At 36.3% G+C, this 17,174-nt stretch overlaps 1 protein-coding gene across 2 annotated transcripts in view; it reads right to left on the bottom strand.

The window, feature by feature from the left end:
- Nucleotides 1-8,929: 8,929 nt before the first annotated feature.
- The window catches only part of GALNT7 (polypeptide N-acetylgalactosaminyltransferase 7), a 1,380,380-nt gene continuing 1,372,135 nt past the window's right edge, over nt 8,930-17,174 (bottom strand). For both annotated transcript variants that reach the window (XM_044061719.1, XM_044061717.1), the window contains exon 12: nt 8,930-16,636. In XM_044061719.1, coding sequence (XP_043917654.1) covers nt 16,499-16,636 — 138 coding nt within the window. In that variant the 3' untranslated portion in view covers nt 8,930-16,498. The remainder of the gene's footprint in view (nt 16,637-17,174) is intronic.

Here is a 17,174-nt window from a genome sequence, read left to right as displayed (position 1 = left end):
TACCCACACATCAAATGGTTCGACAATACCCATATTTCTGCGTACATAAGATAAGTATTTAGGGATATGGGTTAAAAAAGGCTTTGGTTAGGGCAGCTAAGGATATATGGGAAGAAACTAAACAAAAGACAAAACAAACTGAGAAACTGGAAGCTCTTATTTATGGATATGGCTAGCAAGACACAAGCAGTAAAAATGTTTTAGTCCATTTAGTTTTATGTATGGGTCAGGTGTATTTCTATCAATCAGAGGAGAAGTTGCGGACAATAAAAAACAGAACTGAAAGAATTTATCTGGGAGAGGAAGGACAATGAGTTAAGCTGGATATAAGGTGGTTCAAGATTACCTGATTTGAGGGGATATTTTAGAGCTATACAGTTAAGGCTCATATACATAACACAAGCAAAAGGTTATAATTCAAAATTGAAAAGGATGATGACGAAGTCGAGGAAGTTCAAGAAATGGGGGGGGGTGTTAGATGCAGATCCTTAAGAAGAAGACTAATCAAACAGAATATTATATTCATAAAGCAGCTTAAAATATTCTAAGAACTAAGCCAACACGAGAACGGAGAAAAGAGGTTTTGACAATAGGGATGACTGCAAGTAGGATACAGAAAACACACAAGAGAGGGCTGGAATTTACTGGATAAAACTGTAAAAGGAACAAAGGTATCAGGAGGAAATAACTAGAGAGGGAAAAGTAACAGAGTGGGATGAGGCCAAAATGATGTTTGGACTGAAAGATGTACCATGGGTTAATATCACAGTATAGGCAAAGGGAAAGAGAATAGGGGAATATTAACTGAAAGACCTGCACTGGTAGAGTTTTTAGTTGAATCTAGAACACAGGCTGCTGTTAAAAAAAGGATAATTAGTAGGGCATGTAAAATATTACGACACATGACAACTATAAAAATCCATCAGAGGAGATTAGAATTTTCCTAGGATGGATAGCAAATGTTGGCAGGGAAGAAAGAGGTAACTGGGAATATAAGTTTTGGGAGTGTAATCAGTTGGCAGGTTTTAAAATTTCCCTACGTGGTACTTTGTCAGAAATATTAGGTAAGCAAATGACTAACTATAAAAATTATTTTTTTGAGATGGGACACAGGATCTGAAGCAAGCAAATATACTTCCCAGGACTCTAGTCATAGGGTACTCCATTGTAAGACACACTCATGCCCCTCTAACCAGGCTGAACAAGATGACAATGGTTAGTTGCCTATTTGGAGCCACCTACATGGACTACGATAGAAACATACTGTTAACTGTGGTGTAGTGACTTGAATGTGCAATTTTGCGGATCCCGGCTCCTGATAAGCAACTAACCATTATCTTCTCCTTGTTCAGTCTAGTGAGTCGGGCATCTGTGCATTGTACAGTGAAGCACCATATGACAAGATTCCAGGGTAATGTGTTTTCTTGTCTTATAAGCTTTGCTGTTGGGGTCTGCACTGGGTGTAGGAGTATGTTTGGTGTTGCTTTCTTTGGGAGCTTTAGAGATTGCTGAGGATAAGTGTTACTTAGGTCTTTGAGGTTTGGGAAGATTGCTTTTTAGTGCCTCAGCATAAGCTGGTCTGTATGTGTGGTGGATGTAATGTGTGTGTGTTCTTGATAACCTTGTTTGCACATAAGATTTTTACCTCCAGTGAAATAGTGTATGTGCAGCTCTTGCATACTGTGTTTATTTCTTTAAGAATTACATGGTTGTCTGTGAACATGAGACAATTGCTACACTGTGCTACAATGCCCATATCTACCAAGCTGGCTATGGAGACATTTGGAAACTGTTTAGCCATGTTGTCTGAACCTGTATTTGGATGGGCATCTGTAGGTTATTGACTGGGTTATATAAGGGTCTCCTTGGTCAGTCTCTGGGGATTGGCACTAGAAAAGGTTAGCCTGTGCTAAGCTTTTGATAGCAGTGCTGTTTATTGTGAAAACTACCTGCTATAAGCTTTGTTTTAGCTGCACTGAGTTACAAGTTTTAGTTCTAAGACTAGTTTTTTAGTGTAAATTTACCCAACAGCAATACTGGTTTGCTTGGTGTGCACTTAGTATTATGGATATATGGAAAACAATGGGTGGGAAAAGTACTTAAATAGCTTACACAACAGACAATATCAATGACAGAGGGGAGGGAGGGACTTTGGAAGTCAGATTACTATAAGGAGAGAAAACCAAAGACATACCCTGTTAAAACCACAACAGGAAAAGGATGTGAGGGTGAGGAAAAATTCAAGCTACAAGAAGCAGAATTCCTAGAGAGGGATCCAATCAAATAAAACCAATATTGCAGCTCTAGTCCTTTGGTTAGAATTTCACAGACTTTAGCTTAATATCTCAGTGGGGGCTGGGGCAGACACAAAGAGGAGTGGCAAAGTAAACAAAAAGGCAATGGAATGCAACTTTAAGCAGCTAAATGATGAGCAGAATATAAGACTCCATCAGCAAAGCTGGAATATAAGCAGTTGTAAAAGCAATGAAGCAGAAATCCTGGACCAGAATGCATAACTCTGTCACTGTTGCAAACTCACCACAGACTAAGGCACCAGACTATGCAGAAATTTATGAGTACTGCTGACTGTGGAAAAATACTGTAACAAATGATTAAATGAAGTTCAAATCTGGCAGTAGTTCACAATTCTGCCAAAACTGTGAAGAAAATGCAAACAGATACGTTTTTTCGCTAAAACGTGGAGAGAAAAAAGTATCACCATACAGGTCACTATAAGATACAGCTTCAAATATTTAAGCATAATTTAAATCAAAACATTTTTCCTTCCCTTTTGATGAGAAGCTCATTTGGGACTTTCTACACCTCTCATGATCTTGAATAAGTTATGGAAAACTGTGCATGTTTTATTTATGCACCTGTTTGAGATTCTGCTGTTTCTCAAAGAGCTGTTGGGTTATACAAAATACAGTAAAAGTGGACTTACTTACTGGTTTTGTCTTGAAAACCAGTAAGTGTGTTAAATCAGGAGAGAGATACTGATTGACATTTGACGTTAGGGTGAAATTCAGGTCATAATGGCCGTTGGAAATTGACAAACTCTAACATTAATGGAAATTGACAAACTCTAACATTAACTTACCGTTTGAAAACATGTACAACTTTCAGTTCTCTTCAAAGGAAAACAAATGCCATTGAAAGTATTACTGCCAAATATTAGTATCACCCAATACTGGTGTAATTTCAGGGCTAAAGAGTATGTGGATTCTGCACAATAATTTATATTTTAAATATATTTTATAATAATAATAATACAATTTGTTAATCAGGTATCCTATTTGTTAATCAGGCCAAAAAGACACATTCCCTTTTCAGGGGTTTCCCAGGAGCAATGTGTGGTTAAGAGACTTGCTCAAGGTCACACAGAGGCTAATGAGGGCTTAGGGTATCTAACCCTCTACCACAGGATCTACAGTTTACAATCTTAACTGCTGCACCAACTGCTAAATAATACATACATTATATATATATATATATATATATATATATATATATATATATATATATAAGGTTTCTGAAGAAGTCCGCTATTGAGGCTGACGAAAATCGCTTAAATTACCTGGATTAAACTTTTGCTTAGACTTTACTTTGACTGTTACTTGCTCCAGTTCTTGGTTTTATTTGTTTTAGTTTACATTATATATACATTATATTATTTATTTATACAGACAGACACACACATACACACACACAAAATCATAAAAGTGACATTAAGAATTTTACTTTTTTCATTAAAATTTAAGATGCAGCTGCTCCTTTGCCTTTGGAGGGTAGAAATCAAATTTAAGGATGTGTTATAGAAAATCATGTAGTAGGATTCTCTGAAAATTTCATGAAAATGTTGAAACATTTTGACAATGCAGGCATTTACATAACAAAAAAGCAAAATCCAGTGATTAAAAGGCAGACATTTGGAAAACTGTTAGTTGTCAAGAAGTTAATCATTACACAAACATTTAACTAATAAAAGAATCAACCAAAATACAAAGTAAAATAAATTTATTTTTGTATAGCCTAGAAAATATTGATGTAGGTTTCACACTTTTTTACAGACCCCTTAATTCAATTTTAAAGTCCCCATTTTATATAATTACTACAGAACTTACAGTGTATCAAAATCTGCATAAATCAACTTTACAAACTGTACAGAAATGCATAGAATTGATGTTAGACTGTTCAGGAAGGACACACTTAACATTTCAGTGAACAGATGAAAATACAAAAGACAGTAACAGCATATCTGTGCTACAGTATCACTGTTTGTAGCTGACAAAACCCAGTTAACTTCAACTAACTGCAGGCATTCTTGGTTTCTTTAAATTAAAAATTACAGCAGTTTAATGTATTTCTGCTTGCATTTATGCACAGTGTTACATAAAATGAAGTATCACAACTATCAAACAGGTTTATAACTTCTGGTTTACACAAGTATTTTTAACAACATAAACAAGTAGGAAATGGGGAGAAAAGAAGCTTCAATACTTAATTGTGTGGTATGAGTACTGTCAGCAATAGAACCCCCCCCCATAAAATATGAAGTATTCTGTGATCCTAGTATTACTGTGTGTACTACAGCTATGTTTTAACTTGTGCAATGGCAGAACTAAAGTACCCACCATAAAACCTTCTTCAAGAGCATTATGTGAAGTAGATCCATCTGTACCAGACATCAGACTGTAAATAATCTTGCACGACCTACCAATGTTACAATGCAGTCTCTGATATGGTGCTAGTAATCTCCAGTTTTCTTTCTTCCCCTGACCCCATCATTCAAGTCCACAACCACCAGATGTGATCTCATCCTCTTGAGAGCCACAGATGTGGCATAGGATCCAAGTATTCGCATTGCACATTAAACTGGCATGTCTCTTAAAAGTCAGCATAAAACAAGTAGGAGGTAATATACAGACACACTACAAAAGATACCTCATTTAACTTTTCTATTTTACTTCAGAGTATTTTGCAAAAGGTCTTTATTCTAAGACAGACTACTAAGAAGTAACAGTAAAACACATTGAAATAGACAGCACAACATGGTAAGTGAAAATTCCCTTCTTAGGCAAACGAAATAAGATCAGCAATCTCAAAGGAAACCTTAGTATTACAAATCATGTTTACGTTATAATGTTAGTGGAAATGTAGACCAAAGCATGCCTGTGTGTTGCACATGTTATCTTTAAAGGATGAATCAGTACTCTCCATGTATAAGCTGAGCTGCTTGTAGATGTCAAGTTAGTGAAACAGCCTCTACCAAGACATGATAAAAAAATTTCCTGTTTTAAATTAGATACAGCTACTATATCAACCAACAAATTAGGATTTGTTTTCAAGATTTCCTAGCACTTGCAAAATGTGACGGGGTACAACAGAAAACAGGCAGTGGCCTTTGAAGGCAACTCAACTACAATAAAAGGTTTTCCAAGTGAAGTACTAATGTCAAATGAAACTGTCAGTTCAAATCAGGTTTAAGATTTACAGTCCGGATATTTTATTAGAGGTTTAAGCTGCAAGATGTCTAAAACCTAATAGGCTTGGCTTTAGCCAATTATAAAGCAGCCTAGACCAACTTAAAAAAATAAACATGGTGGTTATGTGGACTGTTATAAAGCCATGAACAATAGCAATATCAGACAAATACTTCAAGTACCAAGCTCCTACTTGAGAGATGCTGAAAAGAAGAAACTACCTTTATCTTCCACATGAAAAACATTTACAATTCATAAAGTCCTGAGGATGGATGGCCTTTTGGAAGTCTCTAAAATGTCAGTTTCTTGGAATACCTGTGAGACTTCAAAACCAACTGTGGACCTCACAGCTAGACATAAAAGTTTGTTATAGCTGAGATGCAAAATTTTGCCCCTGTGAATGGCTGTATCATCAAACTAAATGGGTCTTTGTGAGGTATAGCTTGAAGAAGTGGGACTTATGGTGGTCACATGCTAACAACCTGAATTATTTATGCTGTTTCTTCCCTGTCTTTAATAGGGACTTTGAAAAGAATGGGAATCAAATTAGAGAAAATCCATTCCTCAATTCACTGCAAATTAATTCCCTAAGAAATTTCCAGTTTTTTTGAATCTGAGAAGTCTGGCACTGGAGAAGAAGGCACAATGGTCCCAAGGAAAAAAAAAAAAGTACACTAGACATTAATAGCTGACTGTAAAATTTGAGTTTGAATTAGTTGTCTGCTTAGAGAATACTGGATTTTTTCCCTGAATATGCATCACATTTAATGCTATCTGGTGTTTTGAGCTCAGCTCCACACTGTTAATGCCTCGTATTTATACATAAGATGAGTCCCCCCTCCTTTCACCCACTGCTCACAGGGTCATTGCTAAATATATTTTAATACCCAAACTAGAATGTATGGATTTTTTATCATTATGTTTTCAGCCAATACCCATATAATTCAGATTACTGAGAATAGTATCTGCAGAGTCATTCTTTTAGCAGACCCCCAGATGCACCAATGCAATTTGTTAACCACTTCCAGTTGGCTTTCAGTACCTCGCAGGGCCACTTTTATTCTAAGTATTACACTTTACAAGGTTCTAAACATGGTCACTACATACCTTTTAGAGTAAAAATACCTTTATAAGACAATTATTATGTACTCGGAAGTACACAGGACATGTTCTCTTTAGTACACCTTCTGTTTAAAACTGTGGTAGATGAGACAGCCTGCTCTAGGCTGGGACTTGCTACCTGGAACCACTGCGTGCCTAGTGACATCAAAAACCTAGAAACCATTCAAACCTTCAAAGATGCACTTAAACAGCATCTCTTTACTGAATCTGTTTGCAACTGCTACCATGGCAATGTCTGGGTAACTTATCCTGTATCATGAATGATACAATACATTCAAGAAACTTTACAAAGCCTCTTATTGTGGAACCTTCTACGCAGATATTTCACATGTATGTAGGAGTTTTGTGTGTGTGTACATGCATATATATATATATATATATATATATATATATATATATATATACGTGTATGTGTATACAGACATATGTATATATACATGCACGTATTTATATATATATATATATATATATATATATACATACATACATACGTGTATGTGTATACAGACATATGTATATATACATGCACGTATTTATATATATTTTTCCTTTCAATGCACTCTGAATCCAACATTTAGTCTTACACTATCTGCACTGAATCTTAACGTTGTATTCTGAATTTGCCACGTAGTCATTTTAGAAAGATCATGATGTACTTTCTACTCTCTGAGCTTTGGTTGTGGCTGAAAAGCATTAATAGACCAATCCACTTACTAGGTTAATGAATAGTAAATAAATAAGTAGAATGGTTGCGGTGGTACATGGTCATGACAGCAGAGTGATTCATAACAATGTCAGACTGCATACACAGGGACACCAAAAGAAGACAATGCTTGCATACATGCATCTTCTACAGTTTGCATGATCATGACAGGCATTGGTTGTACAATATCCAGGAGACTGCTATTCAGTTTAAATTACCTGGGAAGATGTGTATAGTGCAGTGTGAGCTAGAAAATGCAGATACAGAGCACATACATGCCAAGGTACACATAAAACAGCTGGCATGAATACTATTGTTTCTCCATCAAACATTCAGGCCATGACCTGGCACTCATTTATCAATGTCAGCAGCCTGCCATGCTAGGACAGTGAATTCCACTCCTTTACTTATGTCATCAGTTCACAACACAGGTAACTCCCTGCCCTTTCCGGACACCACCAGATCAGTAAAGTTCATTACAGACCCAAGTTAAAGTGTTGTACAATGACAACATAATAACTGCTTGTATTCCACTACTGGCTTTACAGATATAATTATCTATGCATGGTGGCACATCTGTACTTTACAAGTCATGGTAAAGGCTGATTTAGCCTGCTTATGAACATTTTGTCTGATATTTTCATGCCTGTGGAGTTATAGTGATTAGTACAGTATACTAATGCAGGGATTGGGTAAGGCAGCATTCCCACAGGCATTAGTCCACATGCATCATGTTGGGTGTGGTTGTGGCAGTGTAACTTTGTGCATTGTACTACAAACTGGCAGGTGCCACTGCTTCTGTTTGATATTTTCTGACTTAGTGGTGCTTGGCTGCAGTATATTCTGTGATATGGCTGTAATTTTAACCCCACCCCCACAACTCCCTGTCCTAATCCACATTACAGTCTGCAATTTAAATGTTTGTGGATTGTGGTCTATACTCTGGATCTGCAATTGCAAACCTAGTGTATATCTGGACTCCTTGATGTATGCAGTGGGGTATTTTAAAACTGCACACTGCATATGTCTGTTTATGAATCATGGAAGGCTCTGGCACGTAGTTTGGACCTACACATCAGCCCTGTGTGACTGCAGACAGTGTTTATGAATCATAACTAAAGTAGTTATCCCAGTATCAACAGGAAAACCTATGACACTTGTATGAATATGACATCCTCACTGTAGGTTTTTCACCTTCAGTAAATTTATCACCTGCAAAGGAAATAAAATGACTGCCAGCAATCAACATATGATATTTTCATGATGCAAAACTGACAGACTTCTGCCTGTGATGTAACACTCTACCTTTCTGCTGATTTTGAAGATTCTCTCCAAGAAATGTGAAAGCCTCTATCAAAGTGACAAATAACAGTGAATTGTAGAGGTTCCATGGCTAAATGCCATGTTACAGCACAGCTGAAAAGTGCATTTGTGGTCTGTGTCAACTGTTGAAGAAGGACTATATCATATTTTTTTTCACATGGAATCATTAATGAAGGTGGACTACTAGACAGCTAATATTTATCACTTAGGACACTCAGAGCCATAGTTACTGTAGCACCTGGTGCAGTTCCTCGCTTCATCTCCCTTCAGCTCTACAAAAAAGGTCTTTTCTGAGTTGATGACAAAAAAGTTTTTCTCTAAGCTGAGGAACAAAAAAAAAAAAAAAAAAAGTTTTTCTGACTGGAAGTATAACAAACCACTGTTACAAATGTAGCAAAAACCTTGCTAAAATTACAATACCAGATAGGAAGTGCTTCAACCATGAATGCAAATATCAGCATCCATTTCTGCCAACTATGTGCCCAACCCTTATCTGTTAGGCAATAGCTACACAGAATAATTATATGCACTCGATACTGCTTCCATGTCTTTAGTGCACTTCTGCGCACAGGTAACCTAAACCCCACCAGATCTGCTGACTGCAGCAATACATTATATTCAGTATAAAGATAAAGTTTACTAACCATACGGTAAGCCGAATAACTGAAATTTATATAGCTCTGTTTCCATGCCTAATGTATTTATTGATGCTGTTCTGCAGTCCAGCCAAGTTACACCGGTCTAGATACCTAACCAAAGTGTGTTCACTCTCTTATTAGGAGGCAATGATTTTCACTACCAATGCACAACTAAGGAAAATATTCAACAAGGATCATCATGGCTAGAAAAAATGTCAATGACTTTGTCACTCAGACTTGGATAATACTGTCAGCAGGATGCCTGTGACTCTTCTGCATGAGCATCCATTGTGATATCATGTTGCTTGTATTTGTAAAACAGCACATTAACCCTTGCTGCTACTACTGATTACAAGTTTTGTAAGAAATGCAGTTAGCTATGTGCATTTTTAAAGGAAAATGTTAGTGAAAATTCTTTACAACTATCACCTAGTATGTCCTTTGGGTAAGAAATATATCTGCTTAACTACCTGCTGATCACAATCTTTCTGTCTGCACTTTCATTATATTCCACAGCACCGTATCTGTGTATTTATTAGAATTTCGTCTTTGCCATCACACAGAAGATCTGCTCCCTCCCCTTTGGAAAAGCTGCCATTAAACCTGTCAAGTCATACAACTTCCCTTGACAAACATTTATAAGCTGCTTCACCAGTTACATGGCGTAACCCCGCTGGCAATTTTCAAAGACACATCAACCCTGCTATAATAATATCTTAATGCTAATAAAGCTAAATTCAACCACCTGCTAACCAGTGAAAAATGATTCACCTTAGAAAGCAATATATAAACTGGGTCAACACGGAGTCAGACAATAGAGACAGGAACACTCATTCACATTTTGCAATTGGTGTTTCTGGGCAAATTTCGCAGTAGAGAGTACATATTAGTCTATGATGTGCACCTGCGTCAGTCCATGCAACAGCCATCACTCAATTCTATTTCTGCAAAACATCCCAGAAACCTTTATACAGCTAAGCTTTTATATTTATTAATATGTGATCAGAGCTTCACCAGTTAAATGCAACATACTTGAGGAATGTGCATCCCCTAATATAACATTTTTGTGGATCTGCACGTTTGGAATAAGCAGTCAATTCTTTTGGCTCAAATATATTATTGTATCTTACTAGGGGATAGCACTTTCAAATAATTGGACTCTGTTAAATTACTTGAATGGAAGATGGGGTAACTTTCATACCAGAATCTGTTTTGCTCCAGGCAACCCCTTTAATGGCTTCAATGGCAGTCTTAAGGCACAGCAGAGAAAATACGTCAGTCTTCCTTACTAAATTTAGATATACTACAACAACAATACTGAGACTCAAGCTAAGTATTTATTAACAAAGCAAACTACATTCTTTCCAGAACTTGGGATTATCTGAGCAGCAGGTATACTTTTCAACTGTTCAGATTTTCATAGAATGTCCAGATTTTTGCCTCATATTTTTGGTCTATTCCTCATAAAAGTTGTGTTTTTCTGGCAAATCACTGAGAATTGAAGTCACTAAATAATGACATACTTTTTGAGTTTCAGACTTCATATATTTCAGAATATGTATGCTAACGCACATTGTACTATTCCGGCGACTTTCTAAGTTTATAAGAACAATATTTAAAATCTGTTCCTATTTTGAGTCATTTTCCCTCCATTATTTTAGGCTTTGTCCAGATTCCTTGTGGGAAGAGGTTGAGAGTTATGGCAGCAAGGACACCCTTTCTTCAGAAAGCAAGTCCACAAAATATTTTATTTAGTAAATGTCTGCCAGAAATAACTCGAACCTCAAGGATATATCCAATAACTCCTGCACATATACAAGGGTAGGCTGACAGAAACTTCATGCTTGCTGCTAAAAACACTGCAGTACAGACAGTGACACTTAGATGTTATTAAAACATACAAGCTAAAAACAAAATACGCAAATTATGAGGCAACTAAATTAAAAGATGTCTCTTATGCCAATACAGAAACTAGCAACACTGCAGAGCAGCCATTTGGCTCACAACTGCAACTCAAACATCTCTACAGGCAAATAGAAACAGCATTCAAACTAACTTCAAGACTTGGGGATAAAGCTAAAACACAATCAATGACAAAGGCTCAAAACCAGTGACACTTTAAAATATTATCCATAATCACTTATACAATTAACAGAATAAGAGGGTTTACATCTGTACACATTTTCTTCACAATAAGCCCAAAAGAGTAACGTCTGTCAGAATGTGGGGACTATTAGCTTTGCCAAAAATCACAAATTTTATGAGGAAAAGAGCAGAATTCTGAGCAAAAATCATTCATTTCAGATATAAAGGACAGCTAAAAGGTAAAAAAATTGGACAACAAAAATAGAAGTGACAAAGCAGTTGTAGCACAAAAGTAACACTTTGATTAAAACCTACACCATGAACTTTCATACTGAGTGGCACTAAGCTGGTAAGAGCTGAGGGGAGCCTAAGTTACCTGAACATTTGAAAATATCAAATATGAATTGCTTCATTGGAGGCTAACTGCTTTTTTATATTCTAGGTCATGGGTTAAGGTGTAGGTTAAATTGTTTTCTATTTAAAATTTGTATTGATGACCATTTTTGTTTAACTGACAAATATTTTCTGAATCATAAATGTGGCAGGGCAACTAAAATTACTAAAACAGTAGCAAAACAAATATACAAAAAAAGCATTTATCAGTGTTAGCTGTATGAGTGTAGCTGAAGTCCAACAAAAAAAACAGGTACTGTGTCATTTTAAGAACAAACTAACAAATGGTTTAAACAGTACCGGGAGAAGTATTAAACACATTATTAACTGGATCTTTGTGAACTGACCGATGTTAAGCCTAACCTAAGAAATTTTGCTCCCTCCCCCCTCTTTTTGCAGAGATATGTACCAGAAGATCAAGCTGGAACTGAATTTGGCATTGGTGGCTATGCTTGGAACCAAGCTTAATAAGTGTAACAAGGTTAAGTAAATTAAAAGGCCTTTTCTTTTTATATTAAGGGCCTACTTGACAACACCAGACTGATAACTACTTCCAGAAGTAGTTTGTCTTTCTTCAGCAATATAGCACCAAATGACCTAACCCTTCACTTACAGTACAATGTTTTCCACTAACCACTTCCTACAAGAACTGAACTATGGTGACTTTATTTTTCTAGAAACAACACTGATCCTGCAATGCATTGTAATCTGTGACTGTTGCCCAATCTTCATTTAGATAATTCACTGGCAGTCTCACCCAAATGTGCTGCAAAACCATCAATGGCTAGTAAGTTCTTCCACAAATTCTCCTTCCTATCAGCGGGGTCCTTTGTGGAAACATATGTACATCTTTTTAGCCAGTGCAATCCATCTAAACCTAGTGTTCTCATGTAAAGGTGATTCATAACATCAAATTCTGCCATTTTAGCATCAAAGACCCTTCTGTATGGATAAGTATACACTAGTACTTTTCAATTACTTATTGTGAAAAGAAATGCCTGTAATAGCCCAACTGTAGCTATGACTGTATGTTGTTAAAAGCAATGGTGGTGTGTATGTACTGCTGAAAAGCTGGTTATTCACAAAGAATGAAGTGCATTATTTTTGCAATATAAAAATAAAATGGATCATAATTATAAAAAGTGTTAGCATGTATATTACTGAGTTGGTTACAAAACTACCCTGACAGCCCAACCCCTGCCCATTGGACTGCGCTTGTCATTGTGCTGTTCACTCACAGGGACTTCAAAGTAGCTGTGCATGATTCTCTGTAGGCTTCAGAAAAAAAAATCACTATGAATACAGAAAGGATTGAAGATGAGATAAAAACAGAATAAACTTTAGAAAAGAAGGGAGATGCTGAAAATTAAAATATGTCATGCTTATGCTGTGATTATTGGCTCTTTTATGTTACAAGTCAACACACTTAAAACATATTGGATCATAATAAATTGTTCACTGGACTGAACAAATGCTCAGAATGCTGATAACTGTCAATTTTGTGGCCAGTTTTACAGAACACTCAGCTTAAGCCTCCCAGTTCAAACTATAACGGTGTTCAATTCGCTTCTAGTGCAGAATTCTGTGGTCACTGTGTTAACCTTTTGGAATGGAATGTCATTTCACGAAGCTGAGTCCCACATGCTAAAGACTGAAAATTTGGGCCATACTGTTAGGGAATGAGTATGACTAGGTAGTAAAAGATCCAGTGGTTGGGTGTGTGCAGTGTGGAACAAGGAATGCCTTCATTATAGTGACAAATGGGTTAATGCATTTTAGAAGAACAGTATTCTTTATTTCAAGGACTGGGCATCAGCAGGCAGAATGAATACCTGCCAGTGACATGCACATCTCATCCTCATTTCTAAGTTTGGGTAGCCTGACTACATTGTAAGGAATTTGTAGGAACTGAAAAAAATTCTTGAGGGCTGTAAAGACTGTGAGGGGAATGTAGCATTTCTCTCTCAGTGTTAGGTCAGCAGCAGTTTTCCCTCATTGGCCCATATGTTCCATTAACTGTTAAGCAAGCACATGCCATACAAATTATCACACACTGCTTAGTTATCACAAGCCATGCAAACGGAATCTGCAGGTCAACACTACCACCCTTTTTTTTCAACATGCATACATTGTGCATGGCTGACGCATGCTGTCTTGGCAACAGTCTGTAGGACTTGTCTGCTATCAACAGTTTGGGATGTGCTACCTGTACCATCATCATACATTTGCTATACTAATCTTGTAATTCAAATTCTGTCCCAAATGAAGAAAGATATCTGTTGAAATGGATGAAATGATGTTTTAATAACTGCATTTCTTGTTGATGATTTGCAAACAGTTCTGCATCATAAGTTACCAAAAATAAGAGACAGCTGGCAGGCACCATTTTGTGTTCTCCATCTACAGTGTTGTACATCACAACTATACAAGTGGTGAGGTGCTGTCACTATGTATTCTACTAAGTTGGGCTCCTAATGTATAAATACAAAATTTCAGACTCACTCAGAATACCTCACCAATAAATAAAGAGAAGACACAATGTTATCATTTTATACCATATTCATGCTATGCTCACAATTTTTTAAGTATCACTTCATGATGCTCATATCACAAATCTCGGATTAAGTGAAAGGAATCTATGCCACTGAAATGACTTCTATAAAATTTAAAATACTAAAGGTGAGGTATTTATTTCTCAGTTATTCTCCAGGCTTCAAAGAAACAATGGCTTTGGTTTACTTCTGTCAGTTCACTGCTAGTCTGTGATCAGTATGCATTTACACTGCTTTGCATTTAGTCACACTATAGCTATAGTATTTTTAAAGGGCTGACAGATGGTGTAGACCTTTCTTTCTTTGGACTAAAAGTAAATAAATAAGGTAAAAATCTGCATGTAGATTTTCAAAGACAGCTTAAGCTTAAGTAAATGTCAGTCTGGTAAGGGTAGATATAACCTTACAGAATCAACATTACCAGTGATACCAGGTACTACCCAAAATATGCCTCACCTATCTACAAGTAAATCTGAGCTGGGTCCTACATTTCTGGTGCCCGAAGAGCATGCTACCAAGGTATGCATCAGTACTTAGTGTCACTGTATGAAAGGTAAAACATACATTTGTATGAAGACTATGATCTGAATTTCCTCTGCCCTGCCCCCCCCCCCAAAAAAAAAACAAAACAAAAAAACACCAACAGTCTTGGCATCTCAGCACAGAGAAAGGGAGAGAAATAAATAGCATGCTTATATTTTTCTCTTTTTGCTGTTGACCAGGTATTTTGCAATATGCACAGTTTTGAATTGGTATAATAAACCAAACCCCCCCCCAAAAAAAAAAAACTGTACCAGTATATAGTAAAGATTCACAGTTTGCAAGACATTCTTTAGTTCTGTAACATCCTAGACTACTGGTACAATCTGATTCAGTGACACTGCTTTTACTCTGTTACTTGTTTTACATTTACTGTATTGCTTATTTGCATCATTTCCATCATTCTCCCTTAAGAGTTGCCAATTGGAAACGGAGGTAGGTTTAGAAAAATAAAAATCAAGTAAAGACAATTTTCAATGGGTACACCTCTGGCAATGTGGGATAAAACAAAAATCTAGGAAAGGGAAAGTGACATTCATGAAAAAATGTAACTTTTGACAAACATTTTAGATAACGGATACTAAAACTGTGCTTATCTAGCATCAAGAACTGCAGAAATTCTATGAATCTTTCATACATTACAAAAGTAGGAGACATGTCTATGGCACATTTCTCCAGCAGTTATTCATCAGCATAACTTCATGACCAGAACAAACAACATATGGACCCACCCAACACCAGTGAGCCCAATATACACAATAAACAAAAAACAGTCATATTAAATACAAAAATTCACATAGTGGCAAACAAATTAATACAACCCATTGTTTCAAACTGTTTACGGCAAATATTGATTTGAAGCAGAGACTCCCAGATTAAACCCATTCAAGTGAACAGTTAAAAGTCGCATGCCTTCAATCCCCTGAGTGTTATTTCACACAGAAATAAAATAGCTGTGCATTACATAAAATGACACAGCAGGTTCTTACTTCATAACGTCTGCCCACTTATGATGTGTTAAAAAGCTTTCCTACTCCAAAACTGCCCCTGCTATGCATGTTCCATCTTTAACGCTGTCAGTTTTATGGTGTCCAAAGCTAAGTGCCTTAACAGACCCACTTCTGCAGCTGTGCCCCCCTTCCTCTCTCCACACAGACTTGATTTGCGCATCTAAGTCATGATAAAATGTAATACAGGAATGTATCTAGTTTAATCTGCTGGATGTACTCATATTTCCCTTTTTTACAAGCAGTGAAGTGGATCTGTTTAAGAAACTACTTCCATGCTGTCAAATTCTCATGAACTCATGGAGCAGACAACGTTGAATACAAAAATGCAATGCAAACAATCTGGGAGAAGATAAGCACCATCACACTTCACAGGTTGGAGGCAGAAGCAGCAACCTGCTGTTGAAAAGCACAGTAGATCTCGTTTGGAGTAGAACATATAATAAAAGATGTAAACATCTAAAATGTCCACAATTAAAATATTGTAAACATTCACAGAAGAAAGATGAAATTGTTCATTGAATTCTAACTACATCCTTCATCCAAGCCTGACAAAATATTTACAACCGGTACACTGTACAAGATCAACATCGGTAGCACATGACAGGTTATTTTCAAGTCTCGTACATAGCAACATGTAAATATGTAGTTTCTATACAGACAAAATATTGTTCATTTCCCATTTTTGTGTGGATTTTGTTGAATCACAGTCTGAAAGGAAAACCTGATGAAGGATCTCTGAGCGGTCCAGACATTTGCCTGATGAAATGTGGGTAAATCTGTAGAGAGTCTGGAAAACATAAATCAAAAACAAACTTGTATCACCAGTAAATCATTAATATCAGATTACACTTAAAACATAAAAATAAGACCCTCTATATAAACTGTATTCCACATATTAGTGCATCTTGTATACAAAAATATGAATAGTGAGTAAAAGGGAGTCTTTCTGCCATGGAACAGCACTAAAAGTTTTTTTAAACACCTTTACTGAATTATCACTTGTGACATAGGCAAATTTACATTTATATAAAAGTAATCAAACTGTATGGCATTATTCTTCAAATATATTGCTACATATCATATGATCTAATCAACATTATGTAAATTATTCAATTCCTGCCTTTTTTAAGCAAGAAACACATAGGCAATCATACATTTATATAAATGAAAACAGACCATACTGATAAAATATTACTTGCAAGCATTATACATCACAAAGCACAGTGACACACTCCCAGTAGCAAACATTATACATCACTTATAATCTACCCAATCTTTTCAGTCAATATTACATAGCTCATTTAAGTCCTGCCTTCTTTTAAAAC

The sequence above is a fragment of the Protopterus annectens genome, chromosome 2.part0, assembly GCF_019279795.1.
Source record: "Protopterus annectens isolate FY-2018-M chromosome 2.part0, PAN1.0, whole genome shotgun sequence".
In the NCBI taxonomy this organism is placed as follows: Eukaryota; Metazoa; Chordata; order Ceratodontiformes; family Protopteridae; genus Protopterus; species Protopterus annectens.
Note: the sequence above shows the minus strand (reverse complement) of the source record. Positions and strands in the feature narration are given on the sequence as shown.